We start from the raw sequence: 25,270 nt of genomic DNA, 5'->3' as shown, positions 1-25,270 counted from the left end.
CCCGAGAGGCGCCGCGCGTCCCGGCCGCTGATTGGCTGTGGCCGCGGCGGGGGCGGGACCTGGCGGAGAGCGGCGGATTCAAGATGGCGGCGGCCAGGAGGCGGCTTCCAGCGGCGCCGGCGGGAAAAAGCGAGACCTCCGCGGCGGCTTCCGCCGGACCGCGTCCGCTCCTGGCAGGGGGCGGTGGCGGGCACCGGAGCCGCCCTTAGGACTTCACGCCAGAGCAGCTAGAGAAGAAGCCCCTGATGTTTACCTTCGTCCTCCCGGCCTCCACCTTTCTGCGCCGCTGCTCTTGCTCAGCTTCCATCTCCCTCAGACTCCGCGCGGGCCGCCCCGCGGTGACGGGGCTGACACAGAGCAGCCTTCGCTCTATTTACACTCCCTCCCCCGCGCTTGGGTTCGCCCTCCCCCGCGACAACTGTCACGCAGCCGCGGCCCCGCCCCCGACACGCGCCGCCAATCAGGGGGCTGCGTTCCCGGTCTCGCGCACGCGCGCTCAGGGCGGTGCAGCCTGGGCGGAGCCCCGCCCTGTACGCTCGCCGGCCACAGATTGGTGCGCTCACTTACCCGCCTCCTACGGCAGGACCAGTAAGCGGATAGCGGAGGCCTGGCGCCCGCTGTGATTGGCCAATTTTAAAAGCCCCTGCCAGGCTGGCCGAGCGGCAAAATGTTCGCGCTGCTGGTCCGGCGCTGGCGGTGCTTGGGCTTTGTGTCCACCAGGACAGCGGGCCGGGCTCCCTGCACGCGCGGGCGGCGCCGAACGGCGCTCAGCAACCACCCGGACAGGACCAGGCCGTTTTCTCCCGCTCAGGCATTAGTCGTTGGCTGTGGGCCGCCGCGGGAAGTTGAGGCCTACCACGGAGGAGGCTGCTGAGGTGGATCTCAGGGGATCCGCAAGGGCTCCCTCACCCTTGCCGGGACCCTGGGAACCCGAAACAAAATCCTACGCCACCAGCCCGCCGAATGCGCCCCCTCGGCCGGGGGTCCTGGGTCTTCAGAGAAGAACTCGGCCGAATGCGGTCAGAAAGCCCGCGAACCGCCTGGACCTGCAGGCCCCGCCGCTTGGAGCTCCCGCCTTTCCCGACCGAGCCCGTGTCTGCTTGTGTGTCTCACTGATGTCTTAGGTCTCAAAAAAAAGAAAAGGTTTTTAGTAGACAGAAGAGAAATGGGGCCGTGGGTTCGTGGTCCCAGGGGGAAACTGACGTCGCATGAGGTCGTCGTCCCTCAGCTTGAGCTCAGCGGAACATGAGCTTGCAGAGGTGGAAACCACGGAAGGTTTGGGTGTCTTGGAGCTCTCTGGACACCGAAGCCCGGACACAGTCCCGGGGTCCGCACCGCCTGTGACCTGCGGCGGGACCGCCGGGGTGGGCGTTTTCTCAGCTGGCGCGCGCGTAGGTGGAACTTGGGAAACTAACTGGAGCGAAGTGGCAAAAAACCAAGACAGGGCGGGTGACCTCGCGCAGGCCGTCGTTTCCTGTGGAGTATTCCTTCAGCTAACCCCTTTATTTCATGTGTCCAAGTCTGGTTTCTGGGTTTCTTTGTAGTCCCTCCGGGCCTGTTCGTGCGCCTTCACTTGCAAACGGTTCGTCGTGGAGGGCCGTGTGCTTGTTTGCAGCAGTAACGATGCCCTTCCCGAGCGTGCTGGAGTGGCTCCTCGCTGACGCAAGCTCACCTTGCAGCCTCCTCAGCAACTGCAACTTAAACGCGCCCTCAGGAAGCCCTGGAATCTCGCTCAGAATTTTTTTTCTTTTTCTTTCAGACAGTCTCGCTGCGACGCCCAGGCTATAGCGCAATGGCGCGATCTCGGCTCGCTGCAACCTCCCTCAGGAAGCCGTGGAAGCTCGACCGCCAGAAACTTCCTTCTCCTGACTCAGGCCACAGTCTTCTGTGTGGTGAGCGGGGTGTCCAGCGGTCTCCTGGTTCCCAAACTCGGAATTGGGTGGTTTGAGCAAACTCTGGGCAGTGGGCTCATTAGAGCAGGGGCCAGGCAGGCAACACAGCCAAGCGAGCAGGGGCTGCACCCACAGGATCACACTTTCCAGGAACAGAGACCCAGACCGCGCCTGAATCTCACAACTGTTACGTGTTACAATACATTTACAACTGTGGGACTGAGGGGATGTGCCCAGGTTTGCCTAGACTGTGTTCCTCAGAACCCCAGAGTCGTTTCTGTGGACATTCTAGAGAGGTTCTGCTAATGTTGGACTTGGGTCTTATTTCAGTTCTTTTTTCTTTTCTTTTTTATAGGCAGGGTCTCAGTCTGTCACACAGGCTAGAGTGCAGTGGTGAGACCACCGCTCATTGCAGCCTCAACTTCCCTGGGCTCAGGTGATTCTCCATGTCAGCCTCCTGAGTAGCTGGAATTACAGGCACACACCACCATGCCCGGCTAATTTTTGTATTTTTAGTAGACACAGGGTCTCACTGTGTTGCCCAGGCTGGTCTTGAACTCCTAGGCTCAAGTGATCCACCCGCCTCGGCCTCTCAAAGTGCTGGAGTTACAGGCATGAGCAACCTCGCCCAGCCTCAATTCATTTTAAACTATTAAAAAGCTGTCAAGGCCAGGCAACCACTGCACTCCAACCTGGGTGACAGACTGAGACCCTAACTCAAAAAAAAAAAAAAAAAGCTGCCCAAATAAATTTTGTAGATACTCACCCTCAAGGAGGGAAACGTAACTCCCCTCTCCTTAAGTGTAGACCACACATAGCCACTTCCTCCCAAAGAGTGCAATAAAGAAAAGGAGGGAAAGAGCCACTGTATTGTGGAGAAAACTGGCAGACTCCACCTCAGCCAAGTGACGCAGGTCAGCCTCACAGTTATAGTCGAGGTGACAGTGTGTGTCCCTGATGTGATGGGGTGACAGTGGCACTTCACCCCTAGATGCTTCCTTTCTGTAACCTGCAGTCCCAGTCTAACCAGGAGAAAATAGACACATTTTAATTGAGGGACATTCTTCAAAATATCTGCCCAGTACTCTTTGAAACTGTCAAGGTCATCAAAAACGAGGAAAGTCTGAGAAGGAGCCTAAAGACACATAACTCAATGTAATGGGGTGTTCTGATGGATACCACATTAGGGACATGAGGCAAACCTAAGGAAACTGTCAAAGTGTGGACTTCAGTTACTTGTGTCTCAATATTGGTTCATTAATCATAACAAATGGGCCAGGTGCACTGGCTTTCGCCCAAAAATTAGCTGGGCATGATGGCACGTACCTGTAGTCCCAGCTACTCGAGAGGCTGAGGCAGAAGAATCGCTTGAAACTGGGAAGCAGAGGTTGCAGTGAGCCAAGATTGCACCATTGCACTCTAGCCTGGGCGTCGCAGCGAGACTCTGTCTCAAAAAAAAAATTATATATATATAACAAATGTAGCACCCTAAGGTAAGATGTTAATGAGGGGAAGCCACACATGTGGTATGTGGGATCTCCATGTACTATCTTCTCAATTACTCTAAATCTAAAACTGTTCTTAAAAACCCTATTTTAAAAAAAAGGCTGACAAATCCATGTCCTCTGGAGCATGTTATGTATACTACTAGAGATCCCAAGGAGGCAATTCTTAGTGCTTCCCATTCACTTGGCAGTCACAGCTGTGGGCATACAGGCTCAAGTCTCTCCTTAAGTCAGTCAGTATTACAAACCATACATAATAGTATACTTGACCACTGCATAAATGTTATAGACATTCCACATCAAGAGAAAGAGGAGAGGAAAAAAAGTTAACCAGTTCAACGTAAAGGAGAATCTGGCAAGGAAGCATCTCTGATGTGGGCAGAGCCTGCAGCAGCAGATGTGGAGGGCTTCTCACAAGTGACAGCAAGACTGTCTGTAAAACAGCCACTTTGACCTGGTGGTGCTCTGCTCTTTTCATGGCCATAGAGTACTCTGGTAAGGAGTGATAATAAGAGTGTCTTGTTTATGTCTTTTTCTGGGTGGGTGCAGTATCTACTGATGAGGAAACATCTGGTCCCTGTTGGCCTGATACCCTTTTTTTTTTTTTTTTTGAGGTGGAGTTTCACTCTTGTTGCCCAGGATGGAGTGCAGTAGTGGTGCCATCTTGGCTCACTGCAACTTCCGCCTGCCTGGCCCTATCTTATAATTTAAAAGGCATCAGAGGCCAGGTGCTATGGCTCACACCTGTAATCCTAGCACTTTGGGAGGCCAAGACGGCAGATCACTTGAGGTCAGGAGTTCGAGACCAGCCTGGCCAACATGGTGAAACCCCATCTCTACCAAAAATACAAAGATTAACTGGGCGTGGTGGCGTGCGCCTGTACTCCCAGCTACTCGGGAGGCTGAGGCAGGAGAATCACTTGAACCCGGGAGGAGGAGGTTGCAGTGAGCTGAGATGGCTCCACCTCTGCACTCCAGCCTGGGCAACGAGCGAAACTCCATCTCAAAAAAAAATACATAAGATGGAGTCCTTTTCTCAGATGAGGTCGCTTATATCAAGGGTGCTCTATACAGTTGCTTAACTAAATTAACCTGGTTTTTGTTCTGTGCACACTCAGAGCTGTTTAAATGTCTCCCAAGACTGTTACTGTTAATGACTGTGGACAAGAGCCAGGTTCTTTTATTATCTTGTTTATTTATTTATTTATTTATTTTTTTATTTTTTTTTCTAGACGGAGGTTTTGCTCTTGTTGCCCAGGCTGGAGTGCTGTGGCGCAATCTTGGGTCACTGCAACCTCTGCCTTCTGATTTCAAGCAATTCTCCTGCCTCAGCCTCCCGAGTAGCTGGGATTACAGGCGCCTACCACGACGCCTGGCTAATTTTTTGTATTTTTAGTAGAGACGGGGTTTCACCATGTTAGCCAGGTTGTCTCGAACTCCTGACCTCGTGATCTGCCTGCCTCAGCCTCCCTAAGTGCTGGGATTACAGGCATGAGCCACCGCGCCTGGCCCTTTTTTATTATTTTTTATAGAGATGGGGTCTTGTTGTGTTGTGCTGGCTGGTCTCCAACTCGTGGGCTCAAGTGATCCTTCTGCCTTGGCCTCCCAAAGCACTGAGATTACAGGTGTGAGCCAACGCCCAATGGCACTGGGATCTTAAACATGGGGCCAGAGTCTGCTCATGTCCAGCAGCACCAGCGAGGACCCCTGACTGCCATCTGGGAATGTGTGGCACCAGGCAGGTCATGTGACCCCAGCCCACACCCTCCACAGATCTGGAGGGAGGAGGGTAAGGCCTGGTTTCATGCTGACTTCATTTCTGGTTGGATGGTCTCCAGGGTAAGGTGAATTGAACTCTACATCAGGAGTAATCCAGCCCCTCCAGGGCCAGCAGGTGTGAGGTGCGCCTCTCCAAGGATCTCCATGAGCTGCCTCTGTGAGCCTGACCTCCTACGGGCTGGCCAGCCTTCACCCTATCACTCACTGGTCCAGCTTCAGGGTCCCCACATGGATGTGGGTTGGAAGACAGGACAGGCACACAACCATAGATACTGATGGGCATGGGCCATTTACAGAACTGAGGGCAAGAGAGCAATTTTGGCCACTGAGGCAAGTTCCTGGGTTAGCGGCACCAAGGAGGGTGCTGACCTCTGCCCCTTGGGTCCACAGGTCTGGGCCCCTGCTGCTGACATCCCCCAGATGTCAGTCTGCCTGTTAGTGGGATTGACTAACTCGTCAACATGGAGTTTAACGCCCAAACAAGTGCAGACCACGCTCCTGTTTTGCGTCGTCGCCCTCTGCGAAGCTTCCTACATACTTGACTCCCTGCCCGGTGCCCCCAGCCCCAAGGTGGGACACATCCCCTGGGCACCCCCTCTGGTCCTGCTGAAGCCCAGCCCCTCTGCATGTCACAACCCCTCCTCTGTCCTACCCCTTCTGCTGCCTGCAATTTCCTGAACTCCTTGGTAGGCAGTCTCCTCACACTGTCCTCCCAGTGTCTCCCCACCCTGTCTTCCCTGCTTGCTCTGAGGGTGCCTAGGAGGGGAGGTGTCGTTAACACCCTGGAGGCAGTACACGGGTGGGGCGCCCTCCCCTGACACAGGTTCTTCTGGACTGGGTCCTGAGGCTGGTGGTGCATAGGGGGTCACGACTGTCCCCTTCCCCCAGGTCTGAGGGCTCTGCCCCTCTGCCTCAGCTGCTGCCCACTTTTTTGCCTTCCCATGAAGCCCAGCTGGCCACACCTGGGGATGAGTGTTTACAGGTAGCCTGAGGACGCACAGTGGAAACCTGGCAACCTGGGGCCTCCCTGTGTCTGGAAGCCTGGCAACTGTCACGCGGCGCCCAGCGCTGGCTTCTGGGGCACTGCAGTCCAGGGAGGGTGTGGCTATCTTCCCACAGGGCTCTTCTCTTCCCTCAGGCTGGTCTCCAGGAGGTAAGGCCCGCCCTGCAGGCTACACCGGTGCTTGGGCTCCTGCTGAACAGTTCTTTCCCGCAAGTAACAGAACCAGGGAGGAGGTGGGCTGCGGCCTCCCCTGCCCCTACAGTCATCTCCTGCAGCTCCCACCATGCTGGACTCATCAGCAGCAGAGCAAGTGACCCAACTGACGCTGAAGCTCTTGGGACAGGTGAGGCAGAGCCCAGGATGCTCGTGTTTTTAACAATTCGCAGGCTGTGGCGTTGGAGGGACTCTTCGAGACAGCCCTGCAGGTGGAGAATGCAGGGCCCCAACAGCTGGGCCTGGGGCTCGCAGCCCAGCAGACCCATCCTCAGACTCAGTCTTCACATTCTCTGAGGGTCTGGGTGGCCCATGACCGACCGACCTGCCTGTCCTCGCAGGCCACTGAGCACAGGGTCCGGGGAGCCTCGGTGCCTGGGGGCTCCTCTGCGCCCCCTGCCTGCATTGTTCCCTCTCCGGCTGCCTGAGGGACCTGCTGCCCACCTTTCGCCAGCCCTGCATCCTGGCCCACAGGCCGCCATGAGAGGGACTCACCCCTGGACACACCCAGCAGGTAGCTGCTCAGCTCAGGGTTCAGGTGGGGGGTGATGTAGGCATGCACTGGCTGGGAAGCCTGGAGGCCTCACCAGTGAGGTGTCTCCCAGGGTTGCTCTTCAGAAATCTGCCTGAAGGGACCACTCAGAGCATCCGCCCCTAGACTTGTGGATGGAACACATGAATTCGCTAGAGGTCAGGCTTACAGAGGCAGCTCATGGAGATCCTCGGAGGGGCTTGACTCCTGCCTGTTGGCCCTGGAGAGGCTGGGTTACCCCTGACGTACCATTCTTTTCACTCAGAAAGCCTCTTAGTTATTCCTGGAGCACACAGGGCCTTTGCCTGGAGCCACCATCTCTGTCACAGTCTCTCTTCCTCACAGAAGCTGGAGCAAGAACGGCAGAACATGGAAGGGGGACCTGAGGGCCTCCACCTCGAGCCAGGTGAGAGCCCATGAGCTGCTTGGAACCAGCACAGACAGACGCAAGTGTAGCCGCTCCAGGGGGAGCCCCCTCCAGGGGGAGGTGGGGACAGCAACTCTGGGAATCACCCCCACTCCTGGTACCGGCAAGATTGTCCTCAACGCTTTTCCTTTACATTCAGAGTTGAAGACACCCCCATTCCTTATCACCTTTAGTCTGCAAACCCCAAAAAGGGGCACCTTCACTGTTCCCATTTTGCAGATGAGAAAATGGAGGCAGAGAGGTTGCTCACCCTGGCAGTGGTCACACCCAGATCAGACCCAGTTGCTCTGGTTCCAGAGCCTGAGCTTGCCCATTGGTTGGGGAGGAGCTGCTGTCCTCACTGTTACCCGGGGACGTCCGGGGAGAAGCTGAGGAGGCCAGAGGAGCATTTCTTGTTCTTTGGAACGTGGGGCAAGCTGTGAGCTGTGGGGGCTCAGCTGCCAAGGGCAGAGCCCAGTCTCAAATACAGAGAAAATCCCAAACCAGGTGCCCTGACTGCAGAGCCAGTGCGAGGGAACAGAATGGCTACCAGTGCCTGGAGCAGAGGGTTTGGGGACCCCCCCAAGGGCTGGCTAGGGTTCCCAGCGGCCCCTCTCCAGTGTGATGCTGGGTGAGGGGCAGGACCCCTGTGCCTAAGGGAAAGGAGGCCAGAACCCTGCCCCCCACCTTCCGGAGCCTTTTGAGTGTAGACCCTCCCTCAAGGAATGTAGACTTTTTCCTTTTTTTGAGGAGTCTCACTCTATTGCCCAGGCTGGAGTGCAGTGGTGCAATCTCAGATCACTGCAACCTCCGCCTCTGAGGTTCAAACAATTCTCGTGCCTCAGCCTCCCGAGTAGCCGAGATTACAGGTGCGCTCCACCATGCCTGGCCAACTTTTGTATTTTTAGTAGAGACGGGGTTTTGCCATGTTCACCAGGCTCGTCTCGAACTCCCGGCCTGAAGTAATCCACCCACCTCGGCCTCCTAAAGTGCTGAGATTACAGGTGTGACTCACTGCGCCTGGCCAGATTTTTTTTTTAATTCCTGAGACAGGGTTGGTCTCGCTCTGTTGCCCAGGCTGGAGTGCAGTGGCCTGATCACAATTCACTGCACCCCCGACCTCCTGGGATCAAGCAATCCTCCCAGTGCAACCTCCCACTGTTGAGATGACAGGCATGAGCCACCACGCCCGGACTGGGGGGCAGACTTGAGGGATGTGCAGATACTTGGGGATCAGAACAGACTCTAGACCACTTGGGGCCAGAGGGTGGCTCCAGGTGGCCAAGGTCAGGCTGCAGCCAGCCCTGTAGAGGCCTTGGCCTCCTGGAGCCCAGGGCACTCTGTATGAAATGCACTCAGGAGGAACCTGGTCGCGTGATTTCAGCCTCCCTTCCAGGAATGAGATGACCATCCTCCAGCACTGAGTTCCCTGGATTACCCCTCCCCTGATGCTGCCCCTTTCCCTCCTTACCCAACACTGGTCCCTCTTTCTCTGGGATAACCTAAGACCAGGATCCTCCCAGGCCTCCCTCATCCTGGGAGTGTGGGTGAGGCAGGGCCTTCCGACATGGGTGCAGTACCATCTGGTCCGAGTGCTTGCAGCGACAGCCTCTAGCGTTCCTTGGTAAGCAAGCTGGTTCTTCCCTCCAGGAAATGAGGACCGGGCGGACGATGCCCTGCAGACTGCTCTGAAGAGAAGGAGGGACCTTCTGCAGAGACTCCGGGTAGGCCCTGCACCCTCTGAGCGAACCTGGCTGAGCTCACTGTAGCAGAGATAGCTGCTCAGCCTTAAGGCACCAGGTCGGGGAGTATTGGGGAAGACCTTTCCAGACTCTCAGGGCCAGGCCCCAGCAAGGACACTGTTAGCTTAGAGACCTGCCTGGGTGCAGGTTTCCATCAGGACTGGAAATGTTGAGTAAGGGCCCAATTCCAGGAGGACCTGAAATTCTGGGATGCCCAGAGGTTTGCTCCCACGGCACTCACCAAAGATGCATCCGAGTGGCAGAGATGCAGGGGAGGTGGGGCCGCTTTTCTAGGGGGAGACCTAGAAAAAAGTAGGCCTGGAACTGGCTTGAAAGAGAGAACAGACCCTGGGGCTGGGAAAAGAAAACAACTGGAAACTAGCTGACAGGCTTGGGTCAATTTCAGGAGGCCACCCTCATGCACATACCCCTGGAAGGGTCTTCCAGTCATGGCCATCCTGCCCGGAGAGGCGCCTGTACCTGGCCCAGGCTGGCCTGAGCCTGACGCTGGGGGTGCCTCTGTGGCGTTGGGGCTCCCCCTCCCCGTGTGCAGCAGTTCTGCATCGGCCTTGCAGGAACAACACCTCCTGGACGAGCTCTCTCGGGCCCAGGCCTGGAGCGGGCCGAGCAGAGGAGCCCTTGGGTCAGCCCTGCCCCCAGAGCTGCCCCCGACGGGCATCCTACCCACTGCCTCCCCATCCCCGCTGGCCCCAGACCCGCCAAGGATCATCCTGCCTACGGTAAGAGGGCGAAGTCGAGGAGCACATCTGAGAGTGGGAGGCGGGTGCAGAATTCAGATTTTACAGAAGGCAGGAGGCGCTGTGCCTGCAGCGAGGTTGCCTCGTCACCCCCATCCTCCCAAGGCCCACCCTTGAAGGGGGCCAACTGCCTGCCTGGGCACTGCCTGGGCCTCCCCGGACTGCTTACCCCTCATCACAGAGGGAGGCTGGGGCCCAGCTCTGTCTCCCAAACCCCAGCCCTGGCCTTAAATGTTGCATTAGGGGTAGAAGTATCAGGAGAGCTCAGCAGGCGGCCCTGAATTTGGGGAAGTGTGTCACCTCCTCAAAACTTTATCACTGGCCGGGTGCGCTGGCTCACATCTCTACTCCCAGCACTTTGGGAGGCCGAGGCGGGCGGATCACCTGAGGTCAGGAGTTTGAGACCAGCCTGGGCAACTTGGCAAAATCCTGTCTCTACTAAAAATACAAAAATTAGCTGGGCGTGGTGGTGCATGCCTGTAGTCCCAGCTACTCAGGAGGCTGAGGCAGGAGAATCGCTTGAGCCCAGAAAGAGGAGATTACAAGACTCCATCTCAAAAAAAAAAAAAAAACTTTATCATGCCCAGGAGATGCCTAAGGCCCCAATGTCAAGGGCAGAATGTTAAAGGTAAATAGTGCTCCACTTCTGAGAGCTTCCTATAGCTGTTCAGCCTTCTGGGTGGCAGGCAGCAGAAAACAACTCTGACTTTCTGAAGCAAAAAATGGATCAGAGGGAAACCAGGCACCCAGAGGTGGGATGGAAGCTGGGGGCCCGGAGGTCAAGGCTTTGGTGGGATTCGTGTGACTGGGGTGCAGGGAAGGTGGAAGAGAAGAGGCTGAGGTGGGAATTTCTAGACAGGGCAGCAGAGTCTATGACCTGGAAGGCTTTTGCCCTTTGGGAGGGGACCCTGGCAGCAGCACGTGGTGGAGGGTACAGAGGGAAGGGGAGCCTCCGAAGGACCTGCCCCAGACCCTCCTCTGCAGATGGGTGGCCTTCACCAGGTTCTGGATATTCCCAGCCTGTGCCTTCCTGTCTTCCAGTGCCAGGAACCTCCTCCCAGGACAGAAGGGAGTACGGGGGGTCGTTGCTGTGGACCCCCCATCTTCCTCATCCCAAACACATCTACGCTTACTGTGTATCCATCAGGGCCAGTTATGCCTGCAGGTTTTGCTCTCAGCCCCAGTGACACCAGGTGGGTGAGCAGGGGCTGTGGGTCACTAAGATGAGCTTCCTGGCAGCTGGACTCAGAGCCCTTGAGGTAGGAGGTCCCATCAGCCAGGACGGGCACGGCGGCTCTAAGAAAGCTTCATGGGTCTGTGCCAGGGGTGGGCAAGCCACAGCTTCAGACCGGAGCTGGCCTGCCTCCTGTTCTCACGCAACCTGCAAGCGAAGAATGGTTTTACATTTTTACATGTTTGGGGAAAAGCCAATACAATAATAATATTTTGCAACATATGAAAATTATATGAAATGCCAATTCTGGTGTTCATAAATAAAGTTTTATTGGGCCAGGCCCATTTGTTTCCACATTGTCCGTAGCTGCTTTCATGCTGCAATGGCCAACTCAAGAGCTGACGGTGTGTCCTGCTTTGGAAGCCGTTTACGATCTAGCTCTTGGCAAAAGTTTGCCAACTATTGGTCTCTGCCGTCCTTTCTGTGAACTGAGGAAGAAGGGACAAGGCCAGGCAGCCTCACACAGCTAGAAGAGGATAAAACAGAAGGCCTTTCATGCTCGAATATTCGGCTATAATTTATTTTCACTCAGAGGAGAAACCAAAGTTTATTTTCGTGACGTGTTCTATGTATGTACTACAGTATATGATGGAGGACAGTAATTAACCAAGTTGTTATGGGGGCTGGGATAGAGAGGTCACTGGGACAGAATTGAGAACGCCTGTTGGGATGCAGCCATCCTACCCACGGGTCTGCCCCAGATGCTCAACACCATCCGTCATTAGGAAAATGCAAATTAAAGCCACTGTGAGCCACCACTGCATCTCTATTAAAGTGGCTACAATTAAAAAGACTGACCAGGCCGGGCACGGTGGCTCATGCCTATAATCCCAGCACTTTGGGAGGCCAAGGTGGCCAACCGCTGCTGCATTTCCCCTGCCTGGACACGGTTGGTTGGATGGGTGGCTCTCCTGAGGTCAGGAGTTCGAGACCAGCCTGGCCAACGTGGTGAAACCCTGTCTGTACTAAAAACACAAAAATTAGCCGGGTGTGGTGGCAGGCGCCTGTAATCCCAGCTACTCGGGAGGCTGAGTCATGAGAATCGCTAGAACCTGGGAGGCGGAGGTTGCAGTGAGCTGAGGTTGTACCATTGCACTCCAGCCTGGGCGACAAGAGCAATACTTTGTCTCAAAAAAACAAAAACACCATACCAAGTGTTGGTTGCTCCTATTAAAGCAGAATTAGTGGAACCAGGCCTCAGCCCACCCTGCTAAAGACAGGAAATGTGGGAAGCATTAAAAATACTATATCCTAAGTGATATCTAGACTGAAATACCTTTCCATTCAACCATTTATTCAATGTCTGGGGTTAATCATTTAAAGTTCTCCTTGGATGGATGAATGGATGTGTAGGTAGATGGTTGGCTGGTTGGATGGATGGGTGGGTGGTTGGTTGGTTGGGTGGGTGGATGGTTGGTTGGTTGGTTGGTTGGATGGATGGGTGGGTGGTTGGTTGGTTGGGTGGGTGGATGGGTGGATGGTTGGTTGGTTGGTTGGTTGGTTGGTTGGTTGGTTGGCTGGTTGGATGGATGGGTGGGTGGTTGGTTGGTTGGTTGGGTGGGTGGATGGTTGGTTGGATGGGTGGGTGGATGGTTGGTTGGTTGGATGGTTGGTTGGTTGGTTGGTTGGCTGGTTGGATGGATGGGTGGGTGGTTGGTTGGTTGGGTGGGTGGATGGGTGGATGGATGAGTGGGTGGATGGTTGGTTGGATGGGTGGGTGGATGGTTGGTTGGTTGGTTGGTTGGTTGGTTGGTTGGTTGGTTGGTTGGATGGGTGGGTGGATGGATGGGTGGTAGATACTGGAGACACTTTCTTCAAGGACATATGCAGATAGCTAATCACCTGGCTGTTCCTAGGTCCCCCAGCCTCCTGCCACCATCATTCAGCAGCTCCCTCAGCAGCCACTCATAGCACAGATTCCTCCTCCCCAGGTCTTCCCTACTCAACGGTCAGGAAGTATTAAGGAAGGTAAGTGTTCCATATTCATATTGTTGTGGGTTGAGGAAATTATCTACTGAAAGGGAAAATGTTCCTGGAAGCAGGACAGTCACTTAGGGCCAGCTTTTGGCTGTTCAACATGAAAATAATTTTAACTTTAAGAAATCCTTATATAAATGATATCTCATAGGGAAGGAAACAAGAGGTATAAGAAAGATAACTAGGAGGTAAAATAATTGGGCTCCAATTCCAACTCATCCAATCATCATCCATTCAAAAACCATTATTAAGATGCTTCTTTTAAAATAACTTTTAGGGCCCGGCTCGGTGGCTCACGCCTGTAATCCCAACACTGGGAGGCCGAGGCGGGTGGATTACCTGAGGTCAAGAGTTCGAGACCAGCCTGGCCCACAGGGTGAAACCCCATCTCTACTAAAAATACAAAAACCAGCTCACCATGGTGATGGATGCCTGTAATCCCAGCTACTTGGGAGGCTGAGGCAGGAGAAATTGCTTGAACCTGGGAGGCGGAGGTTGCAGTTTGAGCCGAGAATGCACCACTTTACTCCATCCTGGGCGACAGAGTAAGACTTTGTCTCAAAAATAATAATAATAATAATAACTTTTAAATACTTGATTTTTAAAATTTATTTATTTATTTATTTAGAGAGAGAGAGAGTGTGTCTTGCTTTGTTGCCCAGGCTGGAATACAATGGCATGATTTCAGCTCACTGCAACCTCTGCCTCCTGGGTTCAAGCGACTTCTCCTGCCTCAGCCTTCCAAGTGGCTGGAACTGTAGGCCTGCACCACCATGCTTTGCTAATTTTTGTATTTTCAGTAGAGATGGGTTTTCGTCATTTTGGCCAGGCTGGTCTTGAACTCCCAACCTCAGGTGATCCGCCCACCTCAGCCTCTCAAAGTGCTGGGATTATAGGCGTTTGCCACTGTGCCCGGCGCAATTTGACAAGCTTTTTTTATTTTTTTTATTTTTTATTTTTTTGTTCTGAGACAGTCTCGCTCTTGTTGCCCAGATTGGAGTGCAATGGCACAGTCTTGGCTCACTGCAACCTCCACCTCCTGGGTTCAAGCAATTCTCCTGCCTCAGCCTCTCGAGTAGCTGGGATTACCGGTGCCCACCACCATGCCCAGCTATTCTGTTGTATTTTTGGTAGAGACAGGGGTTTCACTATGTTGGCCAGGCTGGTCTCGAACTCCTGACCTCAGGCAATCCACCCGCCCTGGCCTCCCAAACTGCTGGGATTACAGGTGTGAGCCACCACACCTGGCTTGACAAGTTTTAACATATACATATAACATATATCACTACAATCAAGACTGAGCATATCCATCACCTCCAAAGTTTCCTCGTGTTTCTTTTTAATCCCTCCTCCTACACCCCCATGCAACTGCTGAGCAGCTTTCCGTCACTATGTAGTAGTTTGAATTTTCTAGATTTTTTATTTTATTTTATTTTTGAGACAGTCTTGCCTGTCGCCTAGGCTGGAGTGCAGTGGCGTGATCTCGGCTCACTGCAACCTCCGCCCCTCCAGGTTTAAGCAATTCTCTGCCTCAGCCTCTGGAGTAGCTGGGGATTACAGGTACCCACCACCACGCCCTGCTAATTTTTTGTATTTTTAATAGAGACGGGGTTTCAGCATCTTGGTCAGGCTGGTCTTGAACTCCTGACCTCATGATCCACCCACCTCAGCCTCCCAAAGTGCTGGGATTACAGGCGTGGGCCACCATGCCCGGCCTGCATTTTCTAGATTTTCGTAGAAATGGTCTACACAGTATGTACTCTTTTTTTGTACGGCTTCTCTCAGCATGACTGTTTTAAGATTCATCACTGTCGTTGGGTGTATCAATACATGGTTCCTTCTAATTGCTGAGTAGTATTGCATTGTGTGAATATATCAGTTTGTTATGCATTCACCTGTTGGTGGATGTCTTAGTCCATTTTCTGTTGCTTAGAATATCTGAAACTGAGTAATTTTTTTTTTTTTTTTTTTTTGAGACGGAGTCTTGTTTTGCCCAGGCTTGAGTGAAGTGGCGCAATCTCGGCTCACTTCAACCTCTGCCCACCGGGTTCAAGGGATTCTCCTGCCTCAGCCTCCCAAGTAGCTGGGATTACAGGCGCCTGCCACCATGCCCAGCTAATTTTTGTAGTTTTTAGTAGAGACGGGGTTTCTCCATGTTGACCAGGCTGGTCTCGAACTCCCGACCTCGTGATCTGCCCCCTTCGGCCTCCCAAAGTGCTGGGATTATGGGCGTGAGCCACCACGCCTGGCCAGCAGTTTCTTAAAAGTTAAATCAGCCAGGTGCGGTGGCAGATGCCTGTAGTCCCAGCTGCTCGGGAGGCTGAGGTAGGAGAATCACTTGAACCCAGGAGGTGGGGAGGCTGCAGTGAGCAGAAATCGTGCCTTTGTACTCCACCCTGGGTGACAGAGCGAGACTCTGTCTCAAAAAAGAAAAAAAAGAAACTGCCAAACTGTTATCTAGTGTCTGCATTTTATATTCTCACTAGTAATGTTTGTGAGTTCTAGTTATTTACAACCTTGGCAACATGTGGTATGGTCAGTCTTTCTCATTTTATCCGTTTTAACAGGATGCAGTGGTGGTTGATTGTGGCTTTGATTTGCATTGCCCCAGTGACTAATGGAATTGGTAGTCTAGGGGCAGATGTGTGTAGAATGGCTGAATCACCTGACAGCTGTCCTCAAATCTGTCCCAGTGACCTGCCTATCCCAACCCCTGTGCTGACTTGGTTAATTACTGTAGCTCTATCATATATTGCAATCCAAGCCAGATCTGGCCCAGGACGGCCATGTAACCCACATCCAGGGGATACCTTTCCTATTGTGATCCATATGAGGAGCCCCTGGAGTGGCAGAGAGCATAGCTTGTGCCATCATAAAGGGTAGTCCTGTCTGTCCTTATTACCTGTCGATTTTTCCAGATGAACTTTAGTGATAGTCTGTCAGGTGCTAAAAAGCACACTGAGGTAGGGGTGTGTGTGTGGGTGTGTGGGTGCCTATGCTTGTATGCCATAGGTTCTAAAAAGCATACTGAGGTAGGGGTGTGTGTGAATGGGTGAGTGTGTGCCTATGCTTGTATGCCATATGAGAGAAAATGCAGCATTTAAAATCAGTGGTTAATGGCCAGCACAGTGGCTCATGCCTGTCATCCCAGCACTTTGGGAGGCTGAAGCAGGAAGATCGCTTGAGCCTAGGAGCTTGAGACCAGCCTGGGCAACATAGCAAGATGCAATCTTGGCTGGGCGCAGCGGCTCACACCTGTAATCCCAGCACTTTGGGAGGCTAAAGAGGCTGTATCACCTGAGGTCAGGAGTTCGAGACCAGCCTGGCCAACATGGTGAAATCCCGTCTCTACTAAAAATACAAACATCAGCCAGGTGTGGTGGTGGGCGCCTGTAATCCCAGTTACTTGGGAGGTTGAGGCAGGAGAATTGCTTGAGCCTGGGAGGCGGAGGCTGCAGTGAGCTGAGATCACGCCACTGCACTCCAGCCTGGGTGACAGACCAAGACTCTGTCTTAAAAAAAAATCAATAAAAATAAGGGGAGGCCGGGCACAGCGGCTCACACCTGTAATCCCAGCATTTTGGGAGGCCGAGGTGGGAGGATTGCTTGAGCTCAGGAGTTCCAGACCAGCCTGGGCAACATGGGGAAACTCCATCTCTACAAAAAAATACAAAAATTCTCCAAGTGTTAGGTGCATGCCGGTGGTCCTAGCTACTTGGGAGGCTGAGGTGGAAGGATCACTTGAACCCAGGAGGTGGAGGCTGCAGTGAGCTGTGATTGTGCCACTGTACTGCAGTCTGGGCAAGAGAGTGAAACCCTGTCTCTAAATAAATACATAAATAAATGGAAATAAAAAACATTTGCAGGAAAGTAGATACTGAGGGAGTTTGCATAACTATTCTAAAGGAATTCGTAAAAGATTTTTTTTTTTTGAGATGGGAGTGTCGCTCTGTTGCCAGGCTGGAGTGCAGTGGCATGATCTCAGCTCGCTGCAATCTCCGCCTCCTAGGTTCAAGCGATTCTCCTACCTCAGCCTCCCGAGTAGCTGGGACTACAGGCGTGTGGTGTGCCACCATGCCCAGCTAATTTTTGTATTTTTAGTTGAGACGGGGTTTCACCATGTTGGCCAGATGGTCTTGATCTCTTGACCTCATGATCCACCCACCTCAGCCTCCCAAAGTGCTGGGATTACAGGCGTGAGCCACCATGCCCGGCCCTACCCTTATTTTTAAATGCAAGTTTTGCTGCATATTCAAGTCTAGATTGATAGTCATTTTATCTCACCACTTTCTAAGGACCCTATGATTGCACTGGGCTTGCCCAGATAATCCAGGATTATATTCCCATCTCATGAGTCTTTTTTTTTTTTTTTTTTTTTGAGTCACAGTGTTGCTATATCACCTAGGCAGGTCCAAAACTCCTGGCCTCAAGCGATCCTCCCACCTCAGCCTCCCAAGTAGCTGGGATTATAGCACCCAGCACTCAGGATTCTTTTCTTTTCTTTTTTTTTCTTGAGACGGAGTCTCGCTGTCTGCCAGGCTGGAGTGCAGTGGTGCAATCTCAGCTCACTTCAAGCTCCGCCTCCCAGGTTCACGCCTTTCTCCTGCCTCAGCCTTCCGAGTAGCTGGGTCTACAGGTGCCCGCCACCACGCCCGGCTAATTTGTTTTTGTATTTTTAGTAGAGACGGGGTTTCACCGTGTTAGCCAGGATGGTCTCGATCTCCTGACCTCATGATCCGCCCACCTCGGCCTCCCAAAGTTCTGAGATTACAGGCGTGAGCCACCGCGCCCGGTCAAGATTCTTTTTTTAAAAGTTAATTTACAGCATGGCACAGTGGCTCATATCTGTAATCCCAGCACTTTGGGAGACTGATATGGGAGGATCACTTGAGCCTAGGAGTTCAAGACCAGCCTGGGCAACATATTGAGACCTCTTCTCTACAAAACATATCAAAATTAGTTGGGTATGGTGGCATGTGCCTGTGGTCCCAGCTACTTGGGAGGATGAGATGGGGGGATCCCTTGAGCCCAGGAGGTCCATGCTGCAGTGAGCTGTGTTCACACCAAAGCGTCCCAGCTTGGGCAACAGAGTGAGACTCTGTCTCAAAAAAAAAAAAAAAAAAAGATTAATTTGTGATAAAAAAAAGATTAATTTGTGATTAAAAAAAAAAACCATGTAACTTTACCATTGTGACCACATGTTAAGTGCAAAGTTCAGTAGTGTTAACTATAGTCACTGCTGTGCCGCAGAACATTTTTATCTTGCAAATCTCAAACTCCACCCGTCGGACTACATCACCCCCTCCCGTCAGTGCCTGGCAACCACCGTCCTGTGTTCTGTTTCTACCAATTTGACTGTGTTCGATGTGTCCTGTGAGTGGAGCCGTACAGTATCTGTCTTTGTGTGACTACATCACCCGCTCCCGTCAGCGCCTGGCAACCACCGTCCTGTGTTCTGTTTCTATGAGTTTGACTGTGTTCGATGTGTCCCGTGAGTGGAGCCGTACAGTATCTGTCTTTGTGTGACTACATCACCCGCTCCCGTCAGCGCCTGGCAACCACCGTCCTGTGTTCTGTTTCTATGAGTTTGACTGTGTTCGATGTGTCCTGTGAGTGGAGCCGTACAGTATCTGTCTTTGTGTGACTACATCACCCCCTCCCGTCAGTGCCTGGCAACCACCGTCCTGTGTTCTGTTTCTATGAGTTTGACTGTGTTCGATGTGTCCTGTGAGTGGAGCCGTACAGTATCTGTCTTTGTGTGACTACATCACCCGCTCCCGTCAGCGCCTGGCAACCACCGTCCTGTGTTCTGTTTCTATGAGTTTGACTGTGTTCGGTGTGTCCTGTGAGTGGAGCCGCACAGTATCTGTTTTTGTGTGACTGGCTTATTTCGCTTAGTATGATGTCCTCAAGGATCACCCACATTGCAGCAGGTCACAGATGAGTAACAGTCCATTGTATGGATAGACCACGTTTCTGCCTCCATTTATCTATCTACTGAGGTACACTTGGGTTGCTTCCGTCCCTGCTCAAGATTCTGGGCTTGCATCTGCACAGGCCTTTTTGCCCTCTAATGGAACGCGTGCCTAGGACTGAAATGGCTGTGTCAGGAAATACAGCCACACAGTCTCTCAAAAGGTTTGTGCCCATTTACACTCCACATACATGAATGAGAATTTCAGTCGCCAGAGCACTTCACCAACACTTGGCATTTTCACACTTTTCATTTTTGCCAGCGTGGTGGGCATCTTATGGAAGTTCATTCTGGTTTAATTTGCATTTCACTTTTTCATATATTTATTGGCCATTTGTTTTTGTTTTTTGAGGTTTTTTTTTTTTTTGTAAGAGACAGGGTCTCACTCCATTGCCCAGGCTGGAGTGCAGTGGTGCAATCATACCTCGCTGCAGCCTCAACTTCTGGGCTCAAGCACTCCTCCCACCTCAGCCTCCCAAGTAGCTGGGACTACAGGCACAGTCAGCTAATTTAAAAAATTTTGTGTAGGCCAGGCGCAGTGGCTCACGCCTGTAATCCCAGCACTTTGGGAGGCCGAGGCGGGCAGATCATGAGGTCAGGAGTTCCAGACCATCCTGGCTAACACAGTGAAACCCCATCTCTACTAAAAATACAAAAACAAAATTAGCCGGGCGTGGGGGCAGGTGCTTGTAGTCCCAGCTACTCAGGAGGCTAAGGTGGGAGAATGGCGTGAACCTGGGGGGCAGAGCTTGCAGTGAGCCAAGATTGCGCCACTGCATTCCAGCCTGGGCGACACAGTCAGACTCCGTCTCAAAAAAAAAAAAAAAAAAAAAAACCCAGCACTTTGGGAAGCCGAGGCAGGTGGATCATGAGGTCAGGAGATCGAGACCATCCTGGCTAACACGGTGAAACCCCATCTCTACAAAAAATACAAAAAATGAGCCGGGCGTAGTGGCGGGCGCCTGTAGTCCCAGCTACTCAGGAGGCTGAGGCAGGAGAATGGCGTGAGCCCAGGAGGCGGAGCTTGCAGTGAGTCGAGATCGCACCACTGCACTCCAGCCTCGGCAACAGAGCAAGACTCCGTCTCAAAAAAAAAAAAAAAAAAATGTGTGTAGAGATGAGGTCTTGCTAGACTGGTGTCAGCTCCTGGTCTCAAGGACTTCTCCCGTCTCGGTCTCCCAAAGTGCGAGCATCACAGGCATGAGCTACCGTGCCTGGCCTTATTGGCTACTTGAATATCCTTTTTTGTAAAGTGTCCATTTAAGTAATTTGCCCATTTTTCTTTCAGGTTGCCTGCCTCCCTTATTGGTTTCTAGGGATTCTTTATAATTTCTGTAATGAGCCCTTTTTTGATATGTGCATTTTGAGTGTTCCATCCTTCTTGTGGTTGCCTTTTCACTCTCTTCATGGTGTCTGTAGATGAACAGATGTTTTATTATTTATTTTTTGGGGAGATAGTATCTTGCTCTGTTACCCAGGCTAGAGTGCAGGGGCATGATCATGGCTCACTACAGCCTTGAACTCCTGGGCTCAAGTGATCCTCCTGCCTCAGCCTCCTGAGTAGCTGGGACTATAGGCGTGCACCACTACAACTGGCTTAGATGTTTTAATTTTTTTTTTTTTCTTGAGACGGAGTTTCGCTCTGGTTGCCCAGGCTGGAGTACAGTGGCGTGATCTTGGCTCACCGCAACCTCTGCCTCTTGAGTTCAAGCGATTCTCCTGCCTCAGCCTCCCAAGGAGCTGGGATTACAGGCTTGAGCCACCACCCCTGGCTAATTTTTGTATTTTTAGTAGAGACTCAGAGCACGCCCTGGGGACCCGCACCGTGTACAGACAGACTCAGGGCACGCCCCGGGGACCCGCACCGTGTACAGACAGACTCAGGGCACGCCCCGGGGACTCGCACCGTGTACAGATGGGCTCAGGGCACGCCCCGGGGACCCGCACCGTGTACAGACAGGCTCAGGGCACGCCCCGGGGACCCGCACCGTGTACAGACAGGCTCAGGGCACGCCCCGGGGACCCGCACCGTGTACAGACAGACTCAGGGCACGCCCCGGGGACCCGCACCGTGTACAGACAGACTCAGGGCACGCCCCGGGGACCCGCACCGTGTACAGACAGGCTCAGGGCACGCCCCGGGGACCCGCACCGTGTACAGACAGGCTCAGGGCACGCCCCGGGGACCCGCACCGTGTACAGATGGACTCAGAGCCTGCCCCGGGGACCTGCACAGTGTACAGACACACGTGTTCTCTGGTCCTATAACACGCTCTATCACTTTAACAAATAGGAGAAATGGAAACTTTATTCAGGGTCCCCCTGCGTCTTCCCTGCAGACATGGTGGAGCTGCTGCTGCTGCAGAACGCGCAGGTGCACCAGTTGGTCCTGCAGAACTGGATGCTCAAGGCCCTGCCCCCAGCCCTGCAGGTAGGCTCAGCCCCCAGCAGAACCCGAGGCCAAGGAAACAGGGCCTGGGTGGTTTTTCTTCTGGAAATTTCTGCATCTGTATAGCTCTGAAAGGGCATTCCTGGCTCAGGTCTACAGTCTGGCTGTGAAGCCCCCATCCCCATCAAGTCCCAGCCCAGATGAGGAATGGGTTGCACAATTTGGGGCGGGAGAGGAGCCTCCTCCGGGAGGATGCTTAGACCCTGCCATCCTGCCTATCACATGGGATCCAGCCCCAGTTAGGAACAGGGCGGGAGTGGAGGTGGGGAGCAGCCTGGTCTGCGTCCTAAGCGGCAGGTGCTTCTGTGGCAGGACTCGCCACATGTGCCCCCGGGGGTCCCACGAGCTGCCAGGCCAAGGCTGCCTGCCGTGCACCACCACCATCACCACCACCATGCTGTGTGGCCACCTGGGGCCGCCACTGTCCTCCAGCCTGCCCCCAGCCTGTGGACGCCCGGCCCACCCTGAGTGTGAGTCACAGAGACCCTGGCCGGGGCACCCTCCACCCCCAGGCTTCCTCAGGGCTGTGGGCTGTGGCGGGAGCAGGGAGAGACCCTGCCACCACCCGGAGTGGCTACGCGAGTGTGGACTGCAGGCTCCTCCTGGGGAAGCTGGGCAGGCTCGCTTTCCGGCCACGGGGCCATTCCAGGGGGCATCCCTTGCTCCGGGTCCCCTGCAGTGAGGGGCCTGTGAACCCCACCAGGGCAGCAGCCCCTCCCAGGGACCCCTCCTTTCCTGTAGGGCGGCGCCGGCCCACCTGGGAGCCTCAGGTCCCCCTCTTCCATCACGGAGGTAAAGTTGAGGCCGTGGACGCCACCAGCCTGACGATCCTGAAATAAAGATTTCATCCAGAAAGAGTTTAAGAAAATCTCAGCTCAGGAGCCAGAACAGAAAAGATCAATAGCTTTAGCCACATGGAAGTGTGAACATCCTGATGGGGAAAATACCACAAAGTCTAATTTAATAACTAGGGACACCTGTTTGCCACAGCTGTGGCACTGACTCCCCTAAAGAAGTAGGGGTGCATGGCTCATGCCTGTAATCCCAGCACTTTAAGAGGCTGAGGCGGGAGGATCACTTGAGCTCAGGAATTCGAGACCAGCCTGGGTCACATAGCAAGACCCTGTCTCTACAAAAAATAAATTTAAAAAACTAGCCAGGTGTGGTGATATGCGCCTGTGATCTCAGCAGCTCTGGGGGCTGAGGTGGGAGGATTGCTTGAGCCCAGGAGTTAGAAGCTGCAGTGAGCTCTGATGGAACCACTGCACTATAGCCTGGACCACAGAGCAGGCCCCTGTCTCAAAAAATAAAATAAAAATGAAAGAAGCAAGCTGTGTATGACGTGATCCCTTTTGAGTTTAAAAAAAAAAAAAAAGGGAGAGTGCTAATGCTATAAATGCAGAAATCTCTACGTGCTGGTTTGCACAGCTCTTGTTCCTGTAAAAGGTGAGTGCTGGGCAGTGGAAGGGCGGCTCACTCTCCTCAGTTCAGTTTCCTTCTGTGCCGTGGGGTTTCTTACCATGTGGACAGGCTACTTTGACTATTTCTTTTCTTTACTTTTTGTTACTTTTTTTTTTGGGTGCAATTATGTTTCTTTGCTCTTTTAATATTGTTTACATATTTTTAAGTAGTATACATAAGCTTTCATTCACCCCCTATTAGGACAGATTCTTTCATTCCTGAAGTTCCGCACAAGGAGGAACCCTGTCCCAGTGCTTCCATCCTTGAAAGTTTGCAGGTAGGAGACAGGATGACCAGAGAGTTGCCACTGAGCTGCAGAGCTCCCCAGGGACAGCCACCTGGTGCTGACATGGACGGGCAGGTGTGAACACTGAAGGGCCCAGCGCAGCTACTGGCAGTAACACTCACTTCTCTCAGAACCGTCTTTTCGTGCCTCTTGAAGGTGATTCCAGAGACTCTGTGCTCTCGTTGAAAGCTCAAACCAAAGCTCTGACTCCATTTCCTCTTTTCACGGTGACTTTCTAGCATGGCATTTCTCTTTCCTTCTATTAAAATTTTTATTTTTTGAGACAGTTTTGCTCTTGTCGCCCAGGTTGGAGTGCAATGGCGTGATCTTGGCTCACTGCAAGCTCCACCTCCCAGGTTCATGCCATTCTCCTGCCTTAGCCTCCCGTGTAGCTGGGACTACAGGCGCCCGCCACCACACCCGGCTAATTTTTTGTATTTTTAGTAGAGACAGGGTTTCACTGTGTTAGCCAGGATGGTCTCGATTTCCTGACCTCGTGATCCACCTGCCTCGGCCTCCCAAAGTGCTGGGATTACAGGCGTTGAGCCACCGCGCCCGGCCTATTAAATATTTCTCAACAGAATTTTTCATACAACAGACGGAAGAAATGTCACAGGAAGTGATGGTCTTTGGATGGCCTGGTCTTGCTGGGTTCACAGGGATGAAAGGCTCTGGCATCCAGAGTGTCTGGTTAGGGCGCAGCTGGGCTGGCTTAGCCTTGACTGGCCTGCAGGAGGGGTGGGGTCACACCTGAGGGTGGGGCAGGGGATGAGCTCACCCCCATACACAGTCCCCCTTGGTCCACCTGGGTAGGCTGAAGAACTCAGAGCAGGCCCTGAAAGTGGGCTTGGGCTGCTTGGCGGGGGTTTTGGGGTCTGGGTGCCTGGTACCTGGTAGTTAGAAGTGGGGGCTTCTCATGGCCACACCTCCTTGCCTGTGGTCAGGAGGAGGGGGTGAGGGGGGCTCAGGGCACATTGTGCACACCTGTACACCTGATAACGTGGGTGACACTCACTGAGAGAGGTTGGAGATGACCCAGGGAGCAAGGCAGCACATATGCATGGGTCAGAGCCTCCACGGGGTTGGCAGATCTGCAGATTCAATGCAACTCCAGTCAAGATACCACATTCTTCCTGGCACGTGAGGAGCTGAATCTGGAACCACACAGAATGTGAAGGGCCAGGTGACTCCGGGAGCAGAAGGATGAGGACGGACCTGCTCTGATGACACTCTGGCTTGCAAGAGGGTCCAGAATCAGGGCAGTATGGCTGGGGACAGGCTGGGCAGTGGTGACCCGTGAGCCCCCACTCCTAACTACCAGGTTCCTAGAGCAGGAAACTACCCTGCAACAGGTGATGCTGCTGCTGCCTGGGCCACGGGCGGCTCTTCCTCAGATTCAGGTCAGAAGGGCATTTGCTCACATTCCCTAAAGAAATAAAGGGTTGGGGCCAGGCACAGCGGCTCACACCTATAATGTCAGCACTTTGGGAGGCCTAGGCGGATCAATCACTTGAGGTCAGGAATTTGAGACCTGCCTGGCCAACATGGTGAAACCCTGTCTCTACTAAAAAATACAAAAATTAGCCAGGTGTGGTGGCACACACATGCAGTACAAGCTACCTGGGAGGCTGAGGCAGGAGAATCACTCCAAAAAAAAAAAAAAAAAAAAGACAGGATTGCGCCGGGCGCGGTGTGTGGCTCACACCTGTGATCCCAGCACTTTGGGAGGCTGAGGCGGGCAGATTACTTGAGGTCAGGAGTTCAAGCCCAGCCTGGTCAACACAGCGAAACCCTGTCTCTACAGAAACAAAAATTAGCTGGGCGTAGTGGTGCGCACTTGTAGTCCCAGCTGCTCGGGAGGCTGAGGCAGGAGAATGGCTTGAGCCCTGGAGGCGGAGGTTACAGTGAGCCGAGACTGCACCACTGCACTCCAGCCTGGGCGACAGAGCGAGACCCTACCTAAAAACAACAAAACAGGCCGGGCATGGTGGCTCACGCCTATAATCCCAGCACTTTGGGAGGCCGAGGCGGGCGGATCACGAGGGCAGGAGATGGAGAC

At 53.3% G+C, this 25,270-nt stretch overlaps 2 protein-coding genes across 12 annotated transcripts in view; one reads left to right on the top strand and one right to left on the bottom strand.

Annotated features, from left to right (window-relative positions):
* PCNT (pericentrin) overlaps window positions 1-448 on the bottom strand; it is a 122,111-nt gene extending 121,663 nt beyond the window's left edge. For 8 of the 11 annotated variants that reach the window (XM_055373805.2, XM_055373803.2, XM_055373808.2 and 5 more), the window contains exon 1: window positions 254-427. In XM_055373805.2, the coding sequence (XP_055229780.1) occupies window positions 254-307 (54 nt within the window). In that variant the 5' untranslated portion in view covers window positions 308-427. Of the gene's footprint in view, window positions 1-253 lie in introns of all 11 variants that reach the window. The other 3 variants (XM_055373800.2, XM_055373809.2, XM_055373810.2) reach the window with 1 other exon arrangement.
* On the top strand, window positions 408-22,790 carry C22H21orf58 (chromosome 22 C21orf58 homolog). Its single transcript, XM_063702557.1, is given in 11 exon segments — window positions 408-1,391; window positions 1,760-1,892; window positions 6,315-6,404; window positions 6,407-6,522; window positions 7,270-7,330; window positions 8,981-9,054; window positions 9,648-9,812; window positions 12,921-13,032; window positions 21,355-21,446; window positions 21,777-21,934; window positions 22,206-22,790. Coding segments are annotated over 10 exon segments (1,182 nt in total). The 5' UTR covers window positions 408-1,208; the 3' UTR covers window positions 21,933-21,934; window positions 22,206-22,790.
* The last annotated feature ends 2,480 nt before the right edge of the window (window positions 22,791-25,270 follow it).

Source organism: Gorilla gorilla, chromosome 22 (genome assembly GCF_029281585.2).
Source record: "Gorilla gorilla gorilla isolate KB3781 chromosome 22, NHGRI_mGorGor1-v2.1_pri, whole genome shotgun sequence".
NCBI lineage: Eukaryota > Metazoa > Chordata > Mammalia > Primates > Hominidae > Gorilla > Gorilla gorilla.
Note: the sequence above shows the minus strand (reverse complement) of the source record. Positions and strands in the feature narration are given on the sequence as shown.